The 17,841-nt window shown below is 43.6% G+C and overlaps 1 protein-coding gene across 2 annotated transcripts in view; it reads right to left on the bottom strand.

Moving 5' to 3' along the window:
- The window catches only part of FMN1 (formin 1), a 403,510-nt gene that overhangs the window by 117,312 nt on the left and 268,357 nt on the right, over positions 1–17,841 (bottom strand). For both annotated transcript variants that reach the window (XM_087859297.1, XM_045815793.2), the window contains one exon: positions 13,276–13,396. In XM_087859297.1, coding sequence (XP_087715423.1) covers positions 13,276–13,396 — 121 coding nt within the window. The remainder of the gene's footprint in view (positions 1–13,275; positions 13,397–17,841) is intronic.

Raw genomic sequence — 17,841 nt, 5'->3', positions numbered from 1 at the left:
AAAAGGTGTGGGAATGATGCTATATTTAACTTGTTTTAAATTAAAGATTAAAGGATTCAAGTATCAAACTTTTTTCATGAACCGACCACATTGGATAATGATTACTTCTAGGTGGTATCAATGCCAGGATTTTTGAGGCATGGTGTAATTCAAGAGCAGATCCTTGACGGCCATTTAGAAAGAGAATACCTGAGACCCAAACCTGATATAATTTTACAGTTGATTTTTATATCCTATATCCTGTCAATGGCCAGAGTTCCAGAGATTCTTAGCTGTTCAATTAACAAAGTCTAGGGGAGAAACCAGTAACCCCTACTGGATAAGGAGAACTGTAGAAGGCACTGAAATAGCAAAGTAATAATCATCTTAGAAACTCAGAGTTGAAATTCACTTTCAAAATCATCTAGCACAAACCCCTTCCCAATGGCACCTACCCTACCCACCTATTGTAACACAGTCTTCCAGTCAGAAGTGGGGAAGGCACCCACTACCCCTCACGGCCATGAGCTTCCCCTTCGTACAGTTTAACAATACGTCTCCCTAATGCTGCTACCTATTTATGCTCATTTTGATATCTTTGCCCATCGGGAAATAATCTAATTTTGCACTAATTGCAAGAAGTTGAGTCTTTTCTACCTTTTATTAATTTGCTCAATCATCCACTCAACTCTGTGGCAGGTACGGACAGACACAGTAGGTATAAACACTAAAAAGGTCATTAGATCTCTGCCTTCATGGAGCAGGGGTGGAAGGAGGGTGGGAAACATTTACAAATAAATAGAAAATAACAGCACTATCAAAATGGGGAGTCCTAATGCTGAGTCACTATTCACAGTGGCTGCCATAGACTGGGGGAGCAGAAAGGCCCAAGGCATGGGGACATCTAAAATAAGGGCATTCTGGGCCGAGGGAAGAGCTACAGCAAAGGTCCTAAAGCAGAAACAAGCATATTGGGTTGGAACACACCAGCCTGTGGGAGTGGGGTGTAGTGGCCGGGAGGGGGTGGGGTGGCAGGAGAGGAGACGGCAACGGTAGAAATGGTCAAACCATGGAGAAACTTGGAAGGCACGGCGACGGGTTTTGAGGTTGGATTTTATTCCCAGATATTTGAATATGAAACAAAGTGGCCTGACTTGTCTAATGAGTAGAGGCTGGATTAAAGGGGGGCTAGCGTGGAAGCAGGGGCCCCAGTGACGGATGGTGCTGGTTTGGGCTGGAAATGTGCCATGGACATGGACAGCACTGAATGGATGCAAGGCCCGTCTTGCAGAAAGAATCAACAAGACTTGCTCTTGGACTAGGTACCAGAAACGAGGGCATAAAGGGAATCAGGGAAAAGTATTATACATTTTGCTGATTTTTTAAAAAAGATTTTATTTGTGAGAAAGATAGCGAGAGCATCAGCGGGGGGGTTGACGGGGTCAGATGGGGGTGGAGGGAGAGGGACAAACAGACTCCCCGCTGATCAGGGAGCCCTATGCGGGACTCAATCCCAGGACCCTGAGATCATGACCTAAGCTGAAGGCAGATGCTTACCGGACTGAGCCACCCAGGCACCCCACATTTTGCTGATATTCTGTGAAGGAATCTCCTTCATATGACCCTGGCCCCTCCTCTCAAACAATCAGCAAGGCAGACAGTGACACCTGCCTTTCTACATGAGGACACGGAGGTGTGGAGGGTGGGAGGGATGAGAGGGACAACGACAAGCCAAGGGTCACACGGCTTGTGGAGCAAGGATCTGAACTCAGGGCTTGTGACTCAGACCGTTCCGTGCCAGTAGCTTTTATTTCAGTGTTTTACGTTTCTTGTCAGAGAAAAGAGAAACAAAATAAATTCTATCAACTGTGCTGATTTATAAATAAAAGGGTAGAAGCAGAGGGAGAGCTGAGAGGAGGACCCCGGGCGGGACATAACTCATCCTTCCCACCTAGAGATGTCACAACCACGGCTTCAAAGGAAAACACAAATTTCTTTTCCATTAATTAAACGAATGAATCAGGTTTCAGTTTCCGCATCCTCTCTCCTTTCTGTACGCCTTGTCTTTGAAGGCACCCCGTTTGGGAAATGGGTGACCTTTACCCACCACGCCGCACTTAATTGAATGCTTTGCATCAAAAGTCACCACGCTGATCAACATTTTACACCCACTGCCTTCCTGAAGTACTTACCCCAGTCCCTCGTGTCTGTTTTGTTGAAATCACTTTACAAAAATAAATCATATCAAAGTTTTTCTTTTATTATTTCTAAAACTTTGCTTGCAAAACTAAATATTTTTAACACCATGGCAACACGGTCAGGACTCTGGCTAATGTATCCAGCCCCCTTCCAGAGTTCAGGCTTCGCACACCACTGCCTCGGACAAATGGGCCGCGAAGGAGGAAAGAGCTAATACATTAGCCATGGTCAATAATCATTCAAGTCATGTCTTCTGGAGCTTCCTTAAAGGTGATAAATTAGCCACGCAGTCCTAATGGCTAACCCCCCCCCCCCCCCGACTTGGGCACACCAAGACGCATTGAGCAAACTGCGGATTGCACGGCTTCTGAATGAGTTTAAAGAAAACCTCCCACACTTCCCCAAGTACTTCCTCAGACATCGGCTCCTCTGACCCTTCCAGCATCCCGGAGCGTCCCGGAGCGTCCCGGAGCATCCCGGAGCATCCCGGAGCGGGGCCAGGCTGGGGTGACCAGCTGCAGTGTTTCAGCTGAGGCTCACAGAGGTTAAGTGACCTGTCAGAGCTGCAATGGCTTATCCCATGGTTCGTAAGACACAGAACAAAATGGTGAAACTGCATCTTCTGAATCCCAAGCTGGGACTACTTTCCACATACCAGCTTCTGCCACTGAGAACTTACAAATGCTTTGGGGGGTGTTGTTGTTGTGTTGGTATATTTATCCAAGTTACACCTGCGCAGAGTTAAAAGAACACACGTATCCTATATGCTCCAGGCAAAGCAGCTCCCCATTTCCACCCACAAATTTCACCCCATTCTTCCTTCGCAGAGGCGGCCACTTGTGCCAATGTGACCTGATCACGTCAGCACTGAATTGCACGTCTCTAACGAGCTCGGATTTGTTTCTTTCTGTAGTATGGATGATAGAGTTCCCGTCCTTCCCCCACGCCCACCACCCACGAGCCCCTCCCAGTACAGCATACCACGGTTTGACCACACTAGCTTCCTGCGCGAACACCAGCGCGACTGCAAACGGCAGCTCCCAGTCCCAGCCGATTCGTAGATTCTAACTTGCCTTTCCTACACATCCTCCTCAACCTCCCTCACTCTCGCCCTCATGATATTTTTTTTTCTGATTTCCTGTTTTCTATGTGCTTATCACTAAATGAACTGCAAACACGTCGCTAGTCGTGTAATTCTTGTCAAAATATTTAGGGTACATCGGATACATGAATTGCATATCCCCCCAGGATCTTCTCCGTGGTTCTTTTGACCTAATCCGATCTAGACTGTTTGCTTTCTGTGCCTGGCTATCACCCTAGGCTGTCCATCCCGGAGCATCTCTTCATCCCCCTCCTCCGCTGGACCTGTAATTTCCTGTCACCTTCGTCTTCCTATTTCATGGTAAAGCACATTCTCCAGTAACATCCTGAGGACGGTTGCACGGGAGAGAAGTTTTCTGATAAATTACATGTTTGAAAACTTTTCATTTGCCTTCATATTTGATTGATAATTCGGTGAATATCAAATTCTGGGTTGGGAATAATTTTCCTTCAGCATTCTGGTCCATTTCTAGCTTCTAGTGCTGCTGTTGAAAAGTCTGAAGCGATCGATTCTGCTTCCTGATTCTGCGTAATTTGCTTCCACATCTCAATCCTCTACCCCATCTCCTTCTAGAAGCGTAGAAGCTTTTCTTTTTGTCCTGAGTATTCTGAAATGTTCTAACAATGGTATGGATCTATTTTATTCCATTGTGCTGGAATCTCTTTGGGCCTTCTATTTATTTATTTTTTACTTTTTTAGAGATTTTATTTATTTGAGAGAGAGTGGCATGAACGGGGCGGGGTGGGGGAAAAGAGGCAGAGAGAAACAGACGCCCTGCCGAGCAGGGAGCCCCAAATGGGGGTCAATGCCAGGACCCCAAGATCATGACCTGAGCCAAAGGCAGCCACTTAACCAACTCAGCCACCCAGGCGCCCCTCTTTGGGCTTTTTAAAATTAGAAACTTGTGTCCATCATTTTGAGAAATTTTCTTGAATGATTTCATTGATTTACTTATGTATGACTATATATGAATGTTTATGTATGTACATGTACGAATTTACACACAAATTTGTGGTATGTATGAATCATGTGGTAAAAATCAGATCACTTCGCACCTTTCTCCACTCCTGGATTAGAATTCCACTTTGTTGTTTGGTGGATTCATTTACTTGTTCGTCTATTTCTTTAGCTTTTGAAATTTTGTGGTTATGCTTTTCTCTTCCATGCTGTGCTCTTGACTTTATACTTTCAAAGAATTCTCTTTACTATCTTTAAAATAATTTTCAGGAGGAACTGAAATCGTACCTGAGTGTTCAATTCAAATGAACGTTCAACTGGACATCTTTCTCAGAAGTCCTCCAAAAGTTTTTCAAAGTCTTTTTTATCCCCTCACCAGAGCCATACTGCTTATGGACCACGTTCAATGAGTAGTTAAAGAAAACATTCATGGGCGCCTGGATGGCTCAGTCAGCTGGGTGTCCGACTCTTGATTTCAGCTCAGGTCATGATCTCAGGGTTGTGAGATGGAGCCCCATGTCGAGCTCTGCACTGTGCGTGGAACCTGCTTACGATTCTCTTTCTCCCTCTTCCTCTGCCCCCTCCCTACCACCCTCCCCTCTCTCCCTTCCCTCCCTAAAAAAAAAACAAAAGCAAAAACAAAAAAGAACATTCATTCTCATGGTGAAATCTAGTTTTTCTTTTCTTTTCTTTTTGTCTTAAAGAACACTTACACTCTTGTGAAGAGAAAGCTATTTGATAGAATCATTTATCTTGCAGTCAGGGCTGGTGCCCAGCATAGAAGCAACCGTCTGCTCTGCTCTGTGACTTGACAGGTCTTGGAAGGTTCCCTTAATTTCTCATCTATGCTAGAACAGCATTACATGTAATTTCCACAAACGAAGAATCAAAACCATGTGGGTTGCCTTGGGTGGCCATGCAGACTTCTGCTATTTATCTGGCTACCCACATCAGACTAGCGTGCTTACCTTCGGAGTCATAAAGGAATAGAACATAGTCCAGGCAATGTTCAGAGAGAGACTGAGACAGAGACAGAGAGAATGCGTCAGAGAGACCAAAAGAAACCGATAGAGAAGTGGTAGGAGGATAGAGATCGTAACAGGTAGATTAGTTGAGTCATTATGGGTAGAGACCGAAAAAGCCTAAAGCCAATCCAATTATTACATGTAATCCCTTTAGAAAATGAACTAGAAAAATAAGTGGGGCTTACTCTTCAAGCGCTCTCATTCGAGATCTGATTGTTAGTGCCCGAGGGGCAGGCCTACGAACAGTTGAAGAAGAAAGCATGGGGCAGTGCAAAGAGTATGAGCTTGGTAATCAGATAAACCTGCTTCTGATCTCAGCTTCGTCATTAGTAGCAAAGTTGCTTCAACTTCCTTACAGTCAAAATGCAGATAGTACTTACTTGGAAGTAGTTTTAAGAAACAGAAATGATGTGAGCAAATTTGCACGTATTTAGTAAGTGCTCATTAAAAAGCAACCATAGTCATTAGTGATGGTGGAAATGGATATGCCCTGTACCTTGGAACAAACTGTGCCTAGGTCCACTGTCTATCCTCGAAGGGAAAATTTTATCCCTGAGATTGTTTAGAATTGCCAGTGCAGGGGCGCTTGGGTGGCTCTGCTGTTAAGCGTCTGCATTCGGCTCAGGTCATGATCCCAGGGTTCTGGGATCGAGCCCCGGATCGGGCTCCCTGCTTGGCGGGAGGCCTGCTTCTCCCTCTCCCACTCCCCCTGCTTGTGTTCCCTCTCTTGCTTGTTCCCTCTCTCGCTGTCTCTCTGTCAAATAAATAAATAAAATCTCAAAAAAAAAAAAAAAAAAAGAATTGCCAGTGCATAACAGTAATAAAAAGGGAACCAACTTTTAGTTGCCTTTCTTACTGCTTTTAAACTCTCTATAGACATACTAGATAAAAGACAGGACACCAAGTTAAATTTGAGATAAACAAGGAATATTTTTTTTTTTTAGTCTAAGTGTATCCTGTGCAATATTTGAGACGTACTCCTGCTAAAAAGGGGGAAAAAAAAGTCTTGTTTATCTGAAATTCAGTTTAACTGGGCCTATTGCATTTTCTTTAAAAAATCTGGCAACTCCAAGGATACCCCCATATCGCCTGCACTGGGGGCAGAACTGTAGCCATTATAGCCCCGTCCCCTGACTGTGTCTATTGCAAATTCAAAGGAATAGTCATTACAGACCTTCTTTAAATCATCTTCTTTGCTTCCTGAGATAAGCTCAGTAGGCAATTACTTTCCTTAAATTCTGATTTGGGCTCAGTAGTACTGACTGAGTGTGTGCCAAAGGCCCTACTTTCATCCAAGCAGCGGACAGATATGCAGATTCCTGACTGAGGAGGAACCAACATGCTTGTAAGAAAGATGGAGTCAGAGGGGATGGTGGTGACTGAAACTTGCACTGAAGAACTGGACGGTGAAGTCAGGACAGGATCCTTCCCAATGCCCCCAATAATGCAGACTTCATTGTCCATCAATAGATTGGCAATGCCAGTCATTAGCGTTTCTCCTTACTTTTCACAGCCACGTCTTGATTAACTACGGTATTAAGAAGAGGAATGGACACCCCACACCACCCCAGATCCAAATGTGAAAAATAAAAAACCTCGGTCAAGGGCAAGAAGAAGGGCAGTTCTGCTGATTAGCCCTCCTGCTGCTCTCCTGCCATCTCTCACTCCATTACTGGGGATGCCAGCTCTCCTGCAGGCAGCTTCCTTTCCTTACGCCGTCAGTGCTCAGAGCCTCAAACCCTGCCTCACACACCTCACCCTCCAGCACCCCACAAATACTAGCTCATCAATGTATTTGCCCAAACAGCTAATTTGTTCATTATATTAAATGAGCTAAATGGCAAAGAAGAGGATTGTTTCCACCTTGCAGGAGAAACAATAGGTAGTCTATTGCTTACCACGTAGTTTCAAACAGGAAACGTTTTCCAGCATGCAAATAGTATAGCTGACTCACTGATTGTTAGCAATAATATATTAACTTTAAAAGAAAAACTATGGCTAATCCTTAACCTTACTAGTCTACCTACCTATAACTGAGAGTTGACTATAACTTATGTTTTAAATCTAGTTTTAACTGTAAAAATGTCACGTACATGTCCAAATAGCTAAACAATTGCCTCTGCATCAGTCTCTGCCCAGGGCCATGAGAAACTGCCAGGTAAAAACGTTCTCATTGTCTGCTTTGATGCATAGAGGTGTGTGGTTCCTTCCCTAATTCCTCTTCTTTTTAGCTGATCATCCTGGTACTGACTGTATGCTTCTAAATAACATGAGTATTAATTTTGGGGTGGGCCTTTAAGAGGGATTGGAGCTAAATGAATTGAATTCGATCTGCCTTCTATGTCTGGAAGACATATTGACTCTAGTTTGGGAAATTTACAAACAACAACAAAACCCTACAACAAAAAGCCCCTCTCTTTCTTGAACTGTTACTTTCACGTATGTATGAATTAATCTTCTCCTGTACTCTATATTTTGAGGTAGAAGGTTCAGGTCCTAGTGTTGTACGAAACAGAGGTTCATCATGATGGCTCTGAGCTCCATCAGAATAAGGACATCGGGACTGAAAATGCGTAAAGGTGTGACCGTTTGGAATGTAAAGTTAGTTTGGAAATACTACTACTAGTCAAACTTAGAATGAAGATTTTTAACAGTTACTGAGGGCCTGGATGGTACATTTTATACAGCATCTCATTTAGAGAAAGCTTAAAAACAGTTAACAGTTTAGGATAAACATTTATGGGATAAACATTTATAGAGTGATAACAGATATCAAAAAGTCAACAGAGGCTCTTGCCTTTCCTAAACTGCTGTATTCCCAAATATTTCTAAATGGTTCAAAAGAAAAGACACATTCAAATACATATTCTTAAATATTTAGAGAAAAGGACATCATGAGAGTTATCTTAACACACACACACACACACACACACACACACACACACACACACACTGGCATTTCAGCCAACATTCTCAAACAAGTTTGAATATCTTACACTGAGGGCTAACTACCAATTACATTTTCCCAATTTATCTATGGCATAACAGGGCTACTCACGCATCATTTTCAAGGCAAGACTAAGTATATAGCTAGCTGATGAAATGGCTTACTTCTAATGACAAGGGCTACTGAGCAACTACTGTTAGCCGGTAAGAGTGATTTAATTTTGTTCTTCAACTTTCCAGAACATCGTGACTTCTCTACAGCCATCTGAAGGGTTCCTGTCTCGTTTTCCAGCAACCAAAAATTAATTCAGCTTTCCTACTTTCAAAGCCACAATGAACTTTTCATAATAAAATACTACCACAGGATCATATCAGATCAATACGGATTTGGGGTAGGCGATGCCAGAGTAATTTTGAATGACACTAAGGTTATTCATTTTGGCTTCCAGGCATCAAGGCATCAGAGAGGATTTGGCCCATTCTCTTTGTTTCCATGGAGAACAAATTCAGGGGGGCAGTGTAGCCGGGATAACTAAGAGCAATATTAAAGGGCATAGGTCATAATTGTGCATCGCAGCTCCTCCCGTGTTACCCTGTAGTAACCATTGAACCAACAATGGTGTTCTTCATATTGAAAATGTGATAGAAATATCAACACCCCTTCTTAAACTATATCTCACCGACTGCACGCTCTGCAACACATTTCTAAGTACTCAGTGAAAGAATACTAAAGAAAAACCAATGTTTTAGGTTGCAAGTTGAGAAATGCTTTGAACAGGGTTTAACTGTTTTTGTGTTTGTTTTTTTCACCTCAGGACTTCCCAGAGCTTTTAAACAAGCTCAGGGGCACCGTGAATTTCTGGAGCATGATTTTAGCAGGGAGCAGCTCTAGGTTTATTTGGCTAGGGGCTCTTGGTCAGAGATCACCGATTCGCATTTCATGCCATGCTGGTGAGCGCCCCTACTTGAGAAATGGTGCATCTTCTGGCCTCAGCAATGGCGTGTGTGTGTGCATGTGTGTGTGGTTTACCTGGCACAATCAGGAAGGACACGTTGCACAGGACATTTGTTCTTATTGCTTCTCTAACTAATCATCACAAACGTAAGTGGCTTCAAACAACACAAATGTATTACCTCATAGTTCTGTGTGTGGGAGAAGTCTAACACGGGTCTGCTGGGCTGAAATCAAGGTGTGTTGACAGGGCTGCGTTCCCTGCTGGGGGCTGCAGGGGAGAATCTGCTCCTTGCCCTTTCCAGTTTTAGAGGCTTCCCACGTTCCTTGGTTCATTGCCCACTTCCTCCATCTGCAAAGCCCGCAACACTGCATCCCTCTGATCGTTCTACTGTACTATCTCCCGCTGGCCACAGACAAGGAAAATTCCCAGTTTTTAAAGATTCATTTTAAAGATCCATGTGATTAGATTAGATCCACTTGGATAGTCCAAGATAATCTCCCCATCTCTACATCGGCAAAGTTCCATTTTGCCATGTAAGGTAATGTATTTCAGGGATTAGGGTCTGGACATTCTTGGGAGCCATTGTTTTGCCTACCACATATGGGTCGGTAAAAAATACCTTGAGAGCTCTGCCAGCAAACAAGGTCAAAGAACAAGAAGGAGAGAAACTCTTCCTATTTTCCTAACTATTACTTATCATGGTATCAGGGGAGTTAATATTATTATCTCATTAAGAGACATAGAACAGTAAACAAAATACAGAGCATGTTCCCAAGCACCAGGAATTTGGTTCTGTCCCCACGAGGTAGCAAGGAGAGCACAAGCGCTCTGGGAATCAGATTCCCCACAAACTCATCCAGCAGGCCTCTCAGCGATATGGGTCTGATTTGACAAGGTGTGCATTTTCCAGGAAAAGGTACCCCCCCAATCAGCTTTGCTGAAGCTTTCTTTGCTAACAGACTATGCATTCATTACCTCCTCTGACACAGGCACTGTAATTGTCCCATTTGACAGGTAAGAGAATGAACCCTCTTTATGGTTTTGTTATCTGACAAGACCTTGCTCCCACCAAACCAGTAAAAAGGACATCATCTGATACCAAAGCCCGAGTTCTTAACCCTACACAATAACTCTGCTCACTTTCGTGTGTGCACGTGTCTACTCACTCTTATGACTCATCTCTCCCATATGTCGTCCTTCCCCTATCCCCAGCCCAAAGTAAATTCTTTCCTGTCTCCCTCTGATCTGAGGGTCTACACATGTGGCTCTAAGTGTGAGTGTGTGTGTGTGTGTGTGTGTGTGTGTGTGTGTGCATATGTGTGCACTCAGGAACCCTCTTTCTGTTCCTGGTACCTTCACGATGCCTAACTTTCCGTTTTGACCTGCGATCAGACATGGAGTCACAGGCAGGAGGCATCACAAGTGCATGCCTCAGAGTCCTATCTAGCTTCAGAGTGTGGCTAGGTCGTCACCTGGAACTTGGCAAGTTATGAGAGCACCACGAACTTCAGTTTCCTCCTCCTGTGAGAGACTGATAATATCTGCCTCAGAGTGTCATAGTAAAGATGAAGAGAGAGGATTATGTAAAACACCTGATAGATAATAATCCACAATCGAGTGTAGCTGATATTATTATCATCAACTACCTGTTCTGTTTGCCTACATAGAAGTGCTCTGCAAAGTTCCTGTCTCTATGAAAGACGCTTACCGGCAACGTCTGTCTGTACCAGTGACGCCTGCACAACCAACAACTCTAGCTTAATTCGCATCTTATTGCTAAGGTGTGGTTCAAGCCAGTTTCCTTCTCAAGGGCTGTGCCTGCCTGGAGAAAGGGGCCTGAGACGTCTTGAAATTTGCTAATCACATCTGGTTCAGCTTTAGACATTTTCTGGGGTTTTGCCAGCAGCCACGACATTTTAATGGCTACAATAAACCTCAAAGCCTCATCAAATCTTTGCTGTATGTGTGAAAATTATGTCCTCTTCAATTAAACATTCAATCTAGGCTCACACCAAGGCCTTATGGAAAAGGACGTGGAACCTGAATGGGAAGGGAGATGAAACGGACCGCCACGACTCTGGCCATCTTGCCAGATGGCATTTAGGAGAAAAAGAAATTCATTAGAGAACCAACGGTCTGTATTTTCTTTAAATATTTACTAGGTACCTTTCATGTGTTAAAAACACTGGCATCTCTAAAGATTAGCAGGGCATTTTTGTTTAAATACCCAATGTGGGGGGCAGAGTCCCACCTCTCCCCCTCGCCTTGTGGTAACGCACATCTTTTGGTGAAGTCCAATCCAAAGAAGAAAAACAATTGGGGCAATGTTTGGTTTTCCCTCATTTTAAGGTAGGTCCTCCAGCTTCAGAAGTTCTTGCAGTTCCTTAAAACTGACTAAGGACAAGGGTCAGTGGAGGACTGAGGGATATGGAATGGCACACCGAAGTGGGGAACCTTTGTGGGAACACCTGCCTCTCTACTGTCCTCCCAATTCACTCTTGTCATCCCTTGGTTATGAATCACCAAACACTTGCAGACATCAAAGCGAGGTGGCCCAGACAGGATGCCTGAGAGAGGCAGCCCCTGGCATGAAGGCAGGAGAAGAGGGAAGATCACATGTACATCAGGTCTCTGCTCAAAAACCTACATGGGAGGGCAAAAGGCCCGGAGACCAAAGGGGCTGTGTATTCAGGGACGGCTGCAGTGTGAACCAGCATGGCTCTTCTCGGCCCTGGCGAACCCTGTAGCCAGATGGAGGACTGGCCCGGCGCTAATTCTGCCATTGGAGAGTGACAGAAAAGACTGCCACAGGATGGCTCACATGGTTTTACTACAGTAAGAATCAAGCCCCTCGTCTTAGACTAGGATACAACTGTCGGTGTTTTAGGAGCGGGAAAAGAATAACCACGGGTTCATATATCACATCCCTAAATGAAGCATCCACTTGGTTGAATGCACACTCTTAACCACGTCAACGGCAGGGAGAAAAAAAAATCCACATGTTCCTTTAAAAATAATTTACAAGGTAGAAATATTCGCTTGTAACCGCTCTCCTTATTTAAGCAAGTTTTATGCCCAGAGTAAAACTAAATCTCCCTGCCACCAGGAGATCTGTCCGACTTCACTTCCCTTTCCAGGCTGCTCTCCGTCTAAGACTTGGGTTTCTGAGCACTCTTTCACAATAAACATTTTTAAAATGTTTATTTTATGTCTTAGTGTAAAAATATTCCTGGTTCAAGCTCTTCATTTCCTCAAGCTCTCCTTTTGGCACTCTGCGCTCCATTTCCACATTAACACGCTCCCTAAATCCTCCGCGGAGCTCTGCAACTGGAGTTATACAAGCTCCATCGCGAGTATTTATATACTTGGATAAGGAGATGTCTCCACAGCGAAAACACTAGACTCGAGCAATGCCAAAGGAAAATTCCTGCTCAACAGAGACATAGTTTCACCTTTTAAAAAAAGCCAAAGAGGGCTTTCAGCATTTTGTTGTGAATAATTAAAAATGTAAATTAAACTAAAATAGAACGTTTACGATGGGTCCTGCCATCTTTCTTAGACTCGCACACATAAACCAAATATATAGGGGCGTGTGTGTGCGTGGGAGTATGTGTGCACACGTGTGTGATATGTGTGTGGCAGCAGAGTCAACTAGCTTAGAAACTGCATGGGTTCTGAGAGCCCCAGTAAATGCGCCTCTCACGGGCTGTGCGAACCTAATTTCTCTAAACCTCATTTTCCTCATCTGCAAAATGGAGTCAGTGTAGTTCCTGCTTAGTAGGGTTGTTGTCATAATGATATGAGACAACAGTAAGCATTCACTAGAGGGCTGCTGCTATTATTGTTACGATGACATGTGTTATATGTTGGAAAATGTAGTTGTAAAAGATGTAGATATAAACAGTACAAATTAACGCTAATAAAAGAAAGGGAGATGCAAATACAGTGCCTCCAGATAGAGCATAAGAGATGGAAAGTTTCATGAGGGCTGCAGTGTACTATGACTGAGCTCTGCACCAATTCCATTCCACGAACCAGACATAAAGAATTCTCTTCATTTAAAAAAAAAAAAGCTTAATTATTATCATAATAACAGAACAGTTCCTATTACCTTCCAGTTGTCTCTTCAGTTTTCTCAAATCTTTTATGAGGTCTTCAAACTTGACTTGGGAAGCCAGAAAGAAATCTTGTGGTTCAGGCAGAGGGAAAATACTCTTTTCTGTTCCTGCTTCCTAAAAGACACGGTTAACAAAAGTGCATTTTATTTCCCAGTTGTCACTTTCAATTGAAATTCCAAAGCACCTTGTACTGGATGTGCACCTAAGAATCAGAGAAGCGCTCCTCTGCTCTTGCTAACTTTGGACTGGCTACTCAGAAATGCTTTTGTGTCTTCTGCAATAGCACTTTGGTCTTACTGCCACTGAGGTTGGCTCTGGCTCTGGCACAGGGTTCCTTCTATTTTGCCTCACGAACCAAAGAGAAAATTGTCAGGTATGTCCCGATCTTGGACACCCTACTCCCATGGAAAAAGGCACAGGAGGAACACAAGAAAGTACTTAAATTTCAAGTCCCTATTTGAGTTGCACATGGGAGCAATTAGCTAACTCATCTTTGGGGGGTGCCAATGGGTGTGAATCGGAAGGTTCTGGACCAGACAGCACCGCATGGAAGAATCACCCTCCCTTACGCTGTTACCTACCTGCTGCTGCACCTGAAAGCTCCAGGGGGTGTCTGTGTGATAGCAAATCCTTGTAAGGATTTTCCAAATGTTGTTTGGCTTCTCTTAGTAGACACTTGCTGAGGGCACGGTTGGCCATAGTTTTGGACAAGCTTCCCCCCTAGCCTAGTAGAGGATCTAAGCTGGGAAATCACTTGAGGGACACAAGCTTCGGGCACATTGAAAGATAAGCGGGGCCTCAAATATCTTTTCCAGTCCAGCCTGCTTTCTCCCTGAGTTGTTTAACATCAGGTCTGTATCTTGCATATCTCAGGCAGTCTTCAGTTCTTCCTCTCTCCACACAGGCTACTTTGCCAGCTTTCCTTCACATTCCATCTTTCCTACTGCCATTAGGACTCATTCCAAACTCTGAGACTGCTTTATAAGGCACTTTATGATCTGGCCTCTGTCTACACCCTCAGCCTTCTTCCATCTTCTCCTATCTCCACCTCCCTCCCCTAAACGTTCAAAAAGTAAAAGATCAGGCCACAGTCTCTTACGTCTGGACTTTTGTCTGTAAAACCGTCCCCTTCTAACTCTTCTACATGGACTCTTCACGCTTCCTTGTTCATATCATTCTTCAAGTCTCGAGACAGATAGCACTTCCTCAAAGACTGCCCCTAACCCCCCAGTGCACAGGTGTTTCCAAGAGCCCCTGGTGGGTATCATTATCACAGCGCCTACCAACAGTCCTTTCAAACTTGCCGTATTAGCCCATAGGTTTCCTCCACTAGAGTATATACACTGTGAAGGCAGGAAGCGGGTCTTATTCTTGGTGTACATGCAACATCTGGCATATCGAACTTTGTTCGGCACCCTTGCGGGGAGCCCATAAAAGTTCTGAGAAGTGTGTACCTTTAGCAGGAGACATCTGCCTTACTGTCCTACTTTCGTGCGGTTTCAGGAATGCTCTGGACCTGTCCCTTTCCTGTAAGATCTTTAGCTTTACTTGAGATGCTAAGGAAAGGTGTTTTTCCTGATTTTATTGAAACCTTTTCCATGACCAGTGTACTTTCCCCACCTCCCTGTAATTATTTTACTACTTTGAAAACGATGGAGGCAGTACTGTAGTCTGAGAGCCCGGATGGAACACCTTCTAAGAGGCTTACCACAGAACTCCACGGCAATCTACGTCGGAAGAACTCATGTATATTATCGCCTACTCTTCTCCAAAACTTTATCAGATTCAGTACTGGCTTTGATTTTCTTTTTTTTTTTTTTTTAAGCTAGAAAATGAGAAAGTGCTGCTGGGCAAATGAGCCTGGTAGCAGCTCCTGAGAGAGCTGCTCGATTAGAGTTTAAACAACTTGGCTCTAGATGGATTTCTGTAAACTTCACAGACTTAGACGTGGACCAAAACCCAGCACGCGTGGAAGGAGGTTTGGAGCGGGAGTCACCTTTCTTCAGCTAATTGCTCATCACCACTAACCACAAAAATCATCACTTATGCTCCTACGGGGAGGGGATAGCCTAATAAATCACATAATTCTATACTTTTGCTGAGTGAAATGAATTTTTGCACGGTGAAAACCGGGAGAGCACCACACAAGCGCTGACTTCTGATTTTTCCCAAACTGGGCCAGCCCAGGTTTGAAACGACTCTTCTTGTGAGATTTTCCTCGGTGAAGTCGATTCTACTGCATTCAGCTCTCTTCAAGAGTCACATTGCATTGGCAAATTTCAGCCCTCCAGCACAATGTGTCGGACTTGGTTGAGACAGGCACCACAAGGTACATCCGCTTATGCTAACCCCAGATTAGAACTGTGGCCTCTCGAGATTCCTCGGGATAATTCCTCTGTCACACTGGTACCTGCTGGCAGAACTTCAGGTATCTACACACACCTGAAGCTTACCCCACTCTATCAGAAAAAAGCTCTCACCTCTTTGCACCTAGTTATCTATAGCTGCCACTCAATGCATTCTTGTAGATATTTACGGTAGATTCAACCTAGTAAGTATTTGTCAGACGCCTAAATTACAGACACTAAAACACAGACAACGATGAGTTCTGGGCCTCAAGGAGCAATGCTGAGCTAAGGAGTAATTGCTCACTGATATCTACATGCAAGGCCGAAGAAGATGTGTCATGACAGAGATTCAACCCAGTGCTCCCAGGCTTCAAAGGAGTAAAAGACGAGGAAATAAAGACTCCATAGAAGAAGAGCCATGTACGATTGTGCTTTTTATCTTTTTTTTTTTTTTAAGATTTTATTTATTTATTTGACAGAGATAGAGACAGCCAGCGAGAGAGGGAACACAAGCAGGGGGAGTGGGAGAGGAAGAAGCAGGCTCATAGTGGAGGAGCCTGATGTGGGGCTCGATCCCACAACGCTGGGATCACACCCTGAGCCGAAGGCAGACGCTTAACCGCTGAGCCACCCAGGCGCCCCTCCTTTTTATCTTTTTTACCCTTTTACAAGAGTGACTCAGGCTCATTACGTCTCATTGAAAGAAGTAAAAATCTCTTCAATCCTACCACCCAGAGATAATCAAACATTTATATATATATATATCTGATATTCCAGGTTTTTCTGTGTCTATGTATATTTATATTTATATATTTGAAACTATATGTTATTTTAAACATGTTTGTAATATAAAGCAGAGCAAGAGTATTTTCCAGTGCCACTAAATTTTCTCCTATACACTTTCCATGGCAGTGTATTATTCCTTTTAGAACTCCAGCATAATTTATTTGACCTTAGTCTGTACCTTTGGACATCTACCAAAAATTTTGCTATACTTTGTTATTACAAATGATTTTAAGTAAAATAGTGATACATGTCCTTATCTATTACCTTAGGACAAAGTTTCCTAGAAAGATTATATGTATTTCTAGGGCTTCTGATCTAGAAAGGTCAAAGTCTTGCTAGCCCGTACTGCACATTTGCATGAATAAGGAAAAGATGTCCCCTAAAAGTAGGCACAGCACCCTGGGGAGACAGCTTGACAAGCACATGACACCTGCATGTGAATTTTTGGGAAGGTGTCCTTTACAGAACACAATTTGGTGAGTCGAGGGCAGTCGAGATATGGGCCCCATCATACGTAGAGATCTTAAACAGAGAATAACTCAGTCAGCCATTCGTGATAGTGCCGAGGAAGGTTTGATCCATTTATACCTAGCTAGCTCTATATACACAGTTGGCAATTCATGTCTCCTGTTTGTTGTTGTTGTTTTGGTAAATTACCTGCAGTGTCTTGTGCAACTTTTTTTCTTTTTTTTTAATGAAAGGAGACCAGTTGCTCTTTCCATGTGGATTCTGAAAAGCATGTTACCTATTATGTTGCAAATATATATATGTTGCTACTGGGAGCTTTTTTCCCAAAAGGGCTTTTATTTATTATTTCAAGAGAGTATTAGTAAGACAAAACAAAAGATCTATAGAAAGGTTAGGACAAAGATAGTTCCAGTTAGAGAGACATCGGATGTAAAAACACAGCAGTGAGAGGGGCGCCTGGGTGGCACAGCGGTTAAGCGTCTGCCTTCCGCTCAGGGCGTGATCCCAGTGTTATGGGATCGAGCCCCACATCAGGCTCCTCCACTGGGAGCCTGCTTCTTCCTCTCCCACTCCCCCTGCTTGTGTTCCCTCTCTCGCTGTCTGTCTCTATCTCTGTCAAATAAATAAATAAAATCTTTAAAAAAAAAACAACAACAACACAGCAGTGAGAAAACACAGGGTGTGTTTGGAAAACACTGGATCTTGAATTAGATCACAGAGTATGTGTAGGGGGAAGGTCATAAAAGCATGGTTGTAAAAGACTGGAATTAAATTGGGTCGAGTCTTAACTCACTTGAAAATGGGGAGCCATTTCTGTTTTTGCGTAAGAAAGTGATACAATATGACCAGAAGTATAGAAACTGGTGGGGCCTTGGGTGTAGGATGGACTGGAGGGGGAGTGACTGGATGAGAGGTGAGCAGACCAGCTGGGAAGCAAAAGGAATACTCCAGGTGAGT

The sequence above is a fragment of the Ursus americanus genome, chromosome 36, assembly GCF_024610735.1.
Source record: "Ursus americanus isolate L20-20 chromosome 36, mUrsAme1.1.p, whole genome shotgun sequence".
NCBI classification, from domain to species: Eukaryota; Metazoa; Chordata; class Mammalia; order Carnivora; family Ursidae; genus Ursus; species Ursus americanus.
Note: the sequence above shows the minus strand (reverse complement) of the source record. Positions and strands in the feature narration are given on the sequence as shown.